The following is a 10,000-nucleotide window of genomic DNA, read 5'->3' as shown; positions in this document are numbered from 1 at the left end:
TGTACATGGATTATGGAATAAAAGTGATCTCAACATCAATGGAATAGCAAAGCGATCAAACTATTCTCAAAGGAAATCGAACAACTGGGCAAGAAAAATCTCAAGGTACTGTATACGATCTCATTCCTAAGCTTCACTTAACACGTTGCCGCTTCTTCTTGTGGAAAACTAATGCAATAAGAGTCGACACGAAATACAATTTTCAGCCAAGTAAAAAGAAAAAACAAAAACAAATGGAGCTCACCACAATAAAAAAAAAACATATAAATAAAATTACAAAGACATTTATTCTTATCAAAGAAATAAGAAAGAAGAAAAATACAATAAAGAGTCATATCACCAACTCATTCTGATAAAAAAAAATCCAACACGATTTGTACTGAAAAAAAACATACCAAAAAAAAAAGACACATTTAAGTACAGCGAACGAAAATTGTTAAGGGAGCAGATTCCTCTGGCCATAACTCACCTTGGAATTGTTTCAAGAGGATGTAGCCTTTTCTCGTGTTGTCCTTGGTGAACTGAACAGAACCCTGAGAGGTTCGAGAATTCCGTGTGAGAGTTTGGGAATGTTGCGTGTATTGTTTAAGCAACTTGCAGTCAATACTAGTTGACAGAATGTATATATAGATTGAAAGTGATGGTGAAAAGGAGAGAATGAAGAAAATGTGAGAGAAATGAAGCAAGAGAGAGAGAGAGAGGGAGGGAGGGAGAAAGAGAAAGAGAGAGAGAGAGAGAGAGAGTGAGAGAGAGAGAGAGAGAGAGAGAGAGAGAGAGAGAGAGAGAGAGAGAGACAGAGACAGAGAAACAGAGAGAGACCGAGAGAGAGAGAGAATAGATAGAGATAGATACATCTACACATTGAAGACTATAGAATACGAAACTGACCGATATATCAAGATAACACATGTACTAAGCCCACCAGCACTCATATTACCAACACTAACTGTCAAGTCCTAGATATAAGATCAATGGCGAAGGAACTTACCGTGACGCCGTCGAACTTGACCTCAGACAGCGCTTTGGTGAAGAGGTCCTCCCACATTTGGTCCCAATACCTGTGCGGAGACGAAGGGAAGGCTGAGCACTCGTTTGTATTCTGCTGATGGCGAGCGGGCGCCTGGGCTCGGCTCTGCATTTTTGTTTCTCGTACGTACTTGGTGAGAGGGTTGTGATTGGGTGTGTTGGGTTGCGCTGGTGCTGTGTGTATGTGTGCGTGTGCGTGTGTGGGTGTGTGTCTGTGCGTGCGTGTGTGTGTGTGTGTGTGTGTGTGAATGTGTGTGTGTGTGTGTGTGTGTGTGTGTGTGTGTGTGTGTTGTGTGTGTGTGTGTGTGTGTGGGGCGGGTTGGTGGGTGTGTGTGGGTGTGTGTTGTCTCGTTCCGTTGCGTTTCGTTGCGTTCTGTTTTGCTGTATGTTTCTGTGTCTTTGTATGTGTTTATGCCTCGCGTAAATGCATGTGTACAGGAGCGAGCGTGTGCAGCAATGTTTATTCAAATCAATAAGGTTTATTGTCATGCAAGAGCGCAAGCGCAGACTCGCAAATGTAAGACGATAAACATGAATATGCACACAACTGTAAACAAGTTCCTGCGAAAGTATTAACCCATAACTCCAGGGCACAAAGGCAGACTCGCACACCCCGAAAACACAGGCGAACTAACCTGAAGTCTTTCACTGTGATACTCGTATTTCTGTAGCGGTTCTCCTTATGCAGCTTGTGGCCCACCGCCTGGATGGCCAGCGCCATGGCCCACACGCCGTCGTAGGTGTAGCCATGGAAGCGGGAGTACTCGTTCCGACGCAGCCTGTTGTAGGCCGCCTCGTACTGCGTGATATTCTAGAGGAGAAAGGTTTCGACGAGCGGTGAAAAGGAGAGCATTCGGGGGAGACTTTTTTAAAGACTCGCGTGGGGGCAAAGTGACGCTGATGGCTAAAGGAGGATATTGATGGATAAGAGAGAAAGTTAAGATGAGTGAAGGAGACATTCTGCTGAGAGAGGAGGACGTTACAGAAGTAAAAAAAGAAAAGAAAAGAAAAAGGAGAAGATGAAGAAGAAGAGAAAGAGATAATTCATGAATGGAAATGTACTCATGACCAAGAATACGAGTAAAACAGCGAGTCCTGGGTGAGAGACGGCCGCTCGTGTGAGTGAGAGCGTGAGGGTCATTTGAGCTCATGAATTATTAATCACTGGATGAATTAGTGCGATACGTTCTGGCGATAAAATGCTCGAATGATAAAGTGAACAGATAAACATTCGTGTCTGGAAGGTAAGTGGCCGCTGGGCACCGAGTTCTGAATGGAAACCAGGAGCTTCGGGCAGTAAGCAGAATTCAGTGTCAGGGAAAGGAAGTTTAAAATGTTGCGGTGAATTAACGCAATGGGTCTTGTAATGAAGCGTCTGTGAAGTGAGTAAGCGAAAAAGAGCTAAATATATGGCATAATTAGCATATGTGTGTAAATTCATATAAACATATTTAAATGTATACATGTATATATATATATATATATATATATATATATATATATATATATATATATATATATATATATATATATGTATATCTATATATATATATATATATATATATATATATATATATATATATATATATACATATATATATACATATATATACATATATATACATATATATATACAAATATATATGCATATATATATATATATATATATATATATATATATATATATATATATATATATATATACATATATACATATATACACAAATATATAAAACCCTAAAGCTACCATAAAGAAAGTCATGGCATCGGAGGACATCAGGTGAAGGTGCATCAGGTGAAGGACCGAGCGGGCGTATCGCGGAGGCTGTCCTTCGGGAGACACGACGCCCGAATAAAGACAGGTGACAGAACAATACGAAAATACGACGATTCACTTCCAAAACCAGTAAGAGATGATGATAAATGAATAGATGAACTGACAGAATAAATTTCAGGCGAATGTGAAGGAAATCGAATGTTGTTATACGTATGTCTGTTTGGTTGTATTCTGTGCGTGTGTTAATGAAATGTTAATGTTTAAAAAAAAAAGCAGACAAATATTATTTTTATTAGCTTTTGGCATGAAATTTCGAATTATTGCTCATATTAAGACCGTTAATTTCTACCGTCGTCGTTATCATTATCGTTATCATTTTATTCATTATCATTGTCTTTATTGCTATTTTTATCATCACTACCGTTGTTACCATCATGAATACAATCCGTATTTAATTCTCAATAGCTGAATTGTTGTTATTTTTGTTGTTATCCTTATAATCATTATCCTTGCATTATTGCGATTATATTTCACATCAACTCTATTTTTATTTCGTTTTATTCTAGGATTCCTGTCTCTCTTCCTCGTCTTCTTCTTCTTCCTCTTTTTCGTTCTCCTTCTTCATCTTCTTCTTTACCTCTTCCTATTATTCGTATTTCTTCTTATCAACCCCCTTACCTCATTCATCCCCCCGTCGACCCCGCCTCCACTATCCCTATCCACGTCCTACCCTCATAACTTGCCTCATTTGTCCCTTCATACTCTCCACCCACCCCCCACCTCTACCCCTAACTCAAATCCCCAATCCCCACTGAACCAATCTCTCCCCCCCCCCCAAACCCTCCACCGCTCTGGCTCACTCCACCTTCACTCTATCCCTTTATCCTATCCCTCTCCCCTGACTTCTCATCTTCCCACACCCTACCCCTCCATCCCCCCCCTATCCTGACTCCTCCCTCTACTCAGCCCATTTTTTCACCTTCCCAACCCATCCCCTCCTTCCTTCTGCACCCCATCTCCTCCTTCCCTTTCCCCTTACCCCAACTCCTCCCCCTCACCTCCCCCCCTCCTCTATCTTCCCCCTCCGCAACCCATCTCTTCCCCCCCACCTTCTCCTCACCCTTTCCACCACTCCCCCTTCCCTCCGCTCCCAATTTCCTTCCCCTCCCTCCCTCTCCTCTCCCCTTCTCACTCACCTTCCACCCCTCTTCCCTCCGCACCCCATCCCTTCCCCCCCTCATCCCCCCTTCCTATCCTCAGTACCCCTTTTCTCCCCCCTTAACCCTTCCCTTCTCATCACCTTCTATCCCTCCCCCCTTCCCTCCGTGCCCCATCTCTCTCCCCCCCTCCCCCCATCTCCTCACCTTCCACCCCCTTTCCCTCCCCCTCTCCACCCCCTTCACCCCCCTTCACCCCCTTCTCCCCCCTTCCCTCCGCAACCCATCTTCTCCCCTCCCCTTCACCCCCTTCTCCCCCCTTCTCCTCACCTTCCCGGACACCGTCTTCGTGAGCGAGGTGGCGAGCGGCAGGAGGTCCGTCATGATGCATCCCTCGAGCGCCGTCATGATGTCCTCGACGGAACAGCCGCTCCCCCCGGACTCCGGCGGCTCGTCCTCGAAGTCCAGGCTCTCGTCCTCGTCCCCGTCGCCGTTCCCTCGGAGGTCCCACCACTTCTCGCGGTACATGCCTGTGGGGGGGGGGGGGAGGGAGGGCGAAGGGGAACGGGTATTATGCAGCTATGATGAGTTATTCAATCCTATAAAAAGAAATCATGTAAATGTAAAAATGTAAACCATTTTATATCAACCATTTCTATTCCGTTTTCTAGGTTTCCTTTTATTCCTCGTCTTCTTCCTCTTTTTCCTCCTCCTTCTCTATCTCTTCCTTCCTTATAACTAGGATGAGTTATTAAATCCTATAAAAAGAAATCATGGAAATCTAAATATGCAAATTAGGGATGAGCTTACCTGTAACTGAATAATCAATTTAGAAAAAAAAAATGTTAATGTGAAATGTAAAATGGGGGCGGGTTTACATGTGATTGACGTAATATGCATAATGAATATAATGTTGAACTGATCTTGTGGATGATGTTATTAAGACCTATCGTTAAATGGGAGGGAGTGTTTCGGGTGTGTGTGGGGGGGGAGGGGGGGTAATGGGTGGATAATAACTCTTAAGAATCTAATCAGAGGAGTAATAGGTATTAACGGGAACAGAGAGGCTGATAGTTAATGAGAGTAAAAAGATTCATAATGAACGGCGAATATATAGGTATTTCACGATAAGGATAAAAAACATATAAAAAAAATCATCATAGATTTCAGATATTAAAAGGATCGCAATCTCGCATCCATATAATCAATCACAGAAAGAAAAATAATGTTTTTTTTTCATTAAAGTCTATACGCGGGTTCTTCTTTTCGCGAATTCGTGAACAAGCCAAATGAATATTAGTGTTCCTTGAAACAAACACCGCCTGTCTACAAGCCCCTGTGATGAAACACGGGCAACTAAGGAGCCAGGGACCTCTGCCTTATGTAAGCCTTGTTATTATCCTTCAAGTTATGAAGTCTAATCAAATCTTTATTATGCATAACATTTACTTTCACAACGAAGCGCAGAATACGCACACGGAATACACTGGGAGCTTGTTTTGTTATATGCATTTATTATGGCCTGGGCTTTGTCTCGAGATATGAAGGATCTAACATTAATTTTCTGTTCTTTGTTGCCCTGACCTACCCCTTGTTAATGGTGATGATGATAATAATGCTAATAATGCTAATTATGATGATGATAATAGTAATAAAATGATGAAAAAAAATAATCATATTTATAACCATAATGCTAATAACAATTATAAGAACAATAATGATAATAAGAATAATGGTAGCAGTGATACTGCTACTAATGATAATGATAATGAAAATAACAACGATAAGGATAATGCCAATAATAATAATAATATTAATGATAATAATGATAGTGATGAGAATAATAATAAAGGTAATAAAGATAATAATAATGATATCGATAATGGTAATTATTATCATTCACAATAGTAATAAGTATCAGCAAATACAATAGTGATAATAAAAATGATAATGATAATGATAAAGATAATGATAACAATAATGATAATAATAATAAGATAATAATAATAATAATAATAATAATAATAATAAGAAGAAGAAGAAGAAGAAGAAGAATAACAATAATAACAATAATATTGATAATAATATTCAGAATGGTAATAAAGATGATAAAACTGATAATAATGATAATAATAATAATAATAATAATAATGATAATAATAACAATAATAATGATAAATATAAAATAATTATAGCAATAACAATAACAATGATAACAATAATAACAGTGATAATAATTATAATAATAATAATCATGGTAATGTTAATAACAATGATAATGATAATAATTATGATATCAAGAATAATGATATTAAGAATGGAAATAATAAGAAGGATAGTAATAGCAATGTTAATGGTCATTATAATGATGATGTTATAATATGGATAACATATAATACTGATAACAATGATATTATAATGATAATGATGACAATAGCGGTTTAATAATGATGAAAACTAATAGTAATGATAACAATAACAACAGCAAAAATAATGATAATGATAATGATGGTAATAATAATAACAATAGTGATATTAATAATGATGTCATAATGATAACAATGATATCAGTAATCCTGATAATAATAATGGTGATGATATCAGTATTGATGATGATGAAGATAGTAACAACAATAATGATAATTTTATTGATAATAATAATAATAATAATAATAATAATAATAATAATAATAATAATAATAATAATAAAAAAATAATAATAATAATAACAATAATAATAATAATAATATTAATGATAATAATAATAGTAACAATAACGATAATAAAAATAATAATAATAATAATAATAATAATAATAATAATAACAATAGCAATAACGATGATGATAATGATAATAATGATAATAATAATAATAATAATAATAATAATAATAATAATAATAATAATAATAATAATAATAATAATAATAATAATAATAATAATTATGATAATGATAATAATAATAATAATAACCAACAACAACAACAACAACAACAACAACAACAACAATAATAATAATAATAATAATAATAATAATAACAAAAATAATGATGATAATAAGGAATAAAAAGGATGATTAGTAATAACGATAATATTGATGATGATAATAGCAATAATGATAATAAAAATAACTACAGCACCAACAATAGTAATAATAATAACAATAATAATAATAACAAAAATTAAATAATAATAATAACAAAAATGATGATGACAATAATAATAATAACAATAATAATGATAATGATAATAATAATAATAATAATAATAATAATAATAATAATAATAATAATAATAATAATAATAATAATAGAGTAATGATAATGATAATATCAATAATAATTATCATAATAAGAAAAAATAATAATGATAATAACAATGATAATGATGATCATAATTAAATAGTAATAATAGTAATAATGATAATAGTAATGATAATAACAATAACAATAATAACAATGATGCTAACAGTAATGATAACACGGATGATAACAATAGTGATAATGATCATAATAACAGTAATGATAACAAACGTACTAAATGTATAATGAATACTATATGAACAATCTATCTGACAGAGTGGGCCCAAGGTGCTATCCGTTCCCGCTCAAAAGCAACCAACAAAGCACATAAAAAACAACAACAGAACCCGGCTGGTCCCCACAAGACAGCTAACGACCCAGCCGCCTTGCACAAGCCTTGCAGATTGCAACCTGCAAGAAACACACGGAGGACCCTCTACGGCGTGTGAGTTGCAGTCGGCGAGAGGCGGCCGAGTGGGATATATTCTGCTTACAAGGGATGGCCGTTCGGGTAAGAGGCTTGGCCGGGACACGTCGTCCGGACTCGGTTTATTCGGTGGACCGTTTTTTTTTTTTTTTTTTTTTTTTTTGGGGGGGGGGTAAGAGGGAGATGGGAGGAAGGGGAAATGATAGGTAGTGTAGAGTGGGAGGTTGGGTGGAGGGGGGGAAGGGGTTAGATTTCTTTCTTTCTCTCTCTCTGTCTTTCTCTCTATATCTATCTATCTATCTTTCTCTCCTCCCCTCGACCCCTCTTGACTCTTTTCTCTCCTACTCTCCTTCTCTCCTCCTCCCTGCCTCTTCCGTCTCCCTTGTACGAGTGTCTCATTCTATCTCCCGTTTCTTCCTCCTGTATCTGTGCGTTTCTCTCTATATTCCTTCTCTTTCCCTTGTGTGTGTGAGTAGGTGTGTGTGTCTGTGTGTTTATGTGTTTGTGTGTGTTTATGTGTGTGTGTGTGTATGTGTGCGTGTGCGTGTGCGTGTGGGTGTGCGTGTGCGTTTGCGTGTGCGTCTGAGCATGTGTGTATGTGTGCATGAGCGTGTGTGCACCACCGCGCCCATCCCCAGAGCCAGACATCCCCCAACCCTAAGAGTCGGCCCCGGGTTCTTACCTGTAATAATCCACTGGTAGTTCTTGCCATACATCCCCTTCCTGTAAGCCTCGCAGAATATCCTTCTTGCCCATTTCTCGTCGAAGTATCCCAGGATAATCCGGACGTCCTTCTCCTCCAGCTTCTTCAGTTGATCCTTCAGCTCGTCCGCAAAACTCTGAGTCTCGGCGATTTCGTATTGATTTAGTTCGAGCATTGACACGAAGTGGTTGTGGGCCTGCGGGCGAGGCGGCGCTTACCACATGGCCACGGCCAAACAAAATTCATATATATGTATATATATATATATATATATATATATATATATATATATATATATATATATATATATATATATATATATATATATATATATATATATTTGGAAGGAATCTATAACTACTTGAAGATGCTGAGTGTAGGCAGATGTGTAGCGATATTCAAAAAGAGAAATATAAATATTGGAAATATTAGGCATAAGAATAATACAATGCAAGAAAAAAAGAACAGCACATAAAGAGAGGGGGGGATAGATAGGTAAAGGGAGAAGGAGGAGAGATAGGGAGGGAGAGGAGAGGTGGAGAGGGAGAGGGATAGAGAGAGAGAAAGAGAGAAAGCGAGAGACAGAAGAGGGGGAATGAATGGAAAGAGACGGAGAGGGAGAGATAAAGTTGGAAGTAAAGGGAGAAGAAAACAAAGATACGGGGGAAGGAGGGAGGGAGAGAGAGGGAGATGCCCACAGACAGAAAGGAAGAGAGAGAGAGGGATGGAAAGAGGGAGTGAGATAGAGAAAGTGAATGGATGCAGGGCGAGGGAGAGAGAGAGAGAGAGAGGAGGGGAGGGGGAGAATCAGAGAGAAAGAGGGAAAGAGAGGAAGGGAGGGAAGGAGGGAGAGCTAGACAGAGAGAGAGAGAGAGACAGACAGAGAGAGAGACAGACAGACAGAAAGAGAAAGAGACAGAAAATATATAGCAAGTCAACCAGCGCATCCATAACCCCTGAAAACAAAGAAGCAAACACCTCCCCAACAGCCATCAAACAAACGAAGAACACACTCAAAAGACAACCAACCAACCAAACAAAATCAAACGAAAAAACAATAGATAAATAGACAATCCAGAGGGCCAGAAGACCGACTCACCAGAGCGTGTCGCGGTTCATTCTGGAAGAGGGTTCCGACACGAGTCCAGTTGAACCGCTGCAGCAGGTGGACGCGTGGGTGGTTGAACTCCTTATCTGACGGAACCATGCGGAAGAAGTTGGGGTACTTGACTGCCGAGAACATGGGGTGGGTGTCCGCGTACGACAGCTGCGGGCGGAGGGAAAGAGAGACCGCTTAGGGAAGAATGGTATCGGGTGGGTGTATGTATATGGTATGGATGTATGTATATCGTATGGTATTGAGAAGCGTTGTGGCATTAGGAGGGGAAGGGAGATCGCTTAGGGAAGAATGGTATCGGGTGGGTGTATGTATATGGTATGGTATGGTACTGAGGAGTACTGGGTTGGTATTAAAGAGTGCTGTGGTATTAGGAGGAAAAGAGAGATCGGTTAGGGATGAATGGTATCGGGTGGGTAGGTGTATGTATACGGTATGGTATGGTATCGAGGAGTATTGGGATGGTAAAGTGTTTACAGGTATTGAGATGT

At 38.6% G+C, this 10,000-nt stretch overlaps 1 protein-coding gene across 4 annotated transcripts in view; it reads right to left on the bottom strand.

Moving 5' to 3' along the window:
- The window catches only part of GABA-B-R2 (gamma-aminobutyric acid type B receptor subunit 2), a 126,531-nt gene that overhangs the window by 70,661 nt on the left and 45,870 nt on the right, over nucleotides 1-10,000 (bottom strand). For all 4 annotated transcript variants that reach the window (XM_070142214.1, XM_070142215.1, XM_070142212.1 and 1 more), the window contains 6 exons: nucleotides 9,492-9,659; nucleotides 8,372-8,588; nucleotides 4,291-4,490; nucleotides 1,662-1,837; nucleotides 989-1,058; nucleotides 470-533 (listed from right to left, as the gene is read on the bottom strand). In XM_070142214.1, coding sequence (XP_069998315.1) covers nucleotides 470-533; nucleotides 989-1,058; nucleotides 1,662-1,837; nucleotides 4,291-4,490; nucleotides 8,372-8,588; nucleotides 9,492-9,659 — 895 coding nt within the window. The remainder of the gene's footprint in view (nucleotides 1-469; nucleotides 534-988; nucleotides 1,059-1,661; nucleotides 1,838-4,290; nucleotides 4,491-8,371; nucleotides 8,589-9,491; nucleotides 9,660-10,000) is intronic.

The sequence above is a fragment of the Penaeus vannamei genome, chromosome 29, assembly GCF_042767895.1.
Source record: "Penaeus vannamei isolate JL-2024 chromosome 29, ASM4276789v1, whole genome shotgun sequence".
NCBI lineage: Eukaryota > Metazoa > Arthropoda > Malacostraca > Decapoda > Penaeidae > Penaeus > Penaeus vannamei.
The sequence above is the reverse complement of the archived record's forward strand: the minus strand, read 5'-3'. Positions and strand labels throughout refer to the sequence as shown.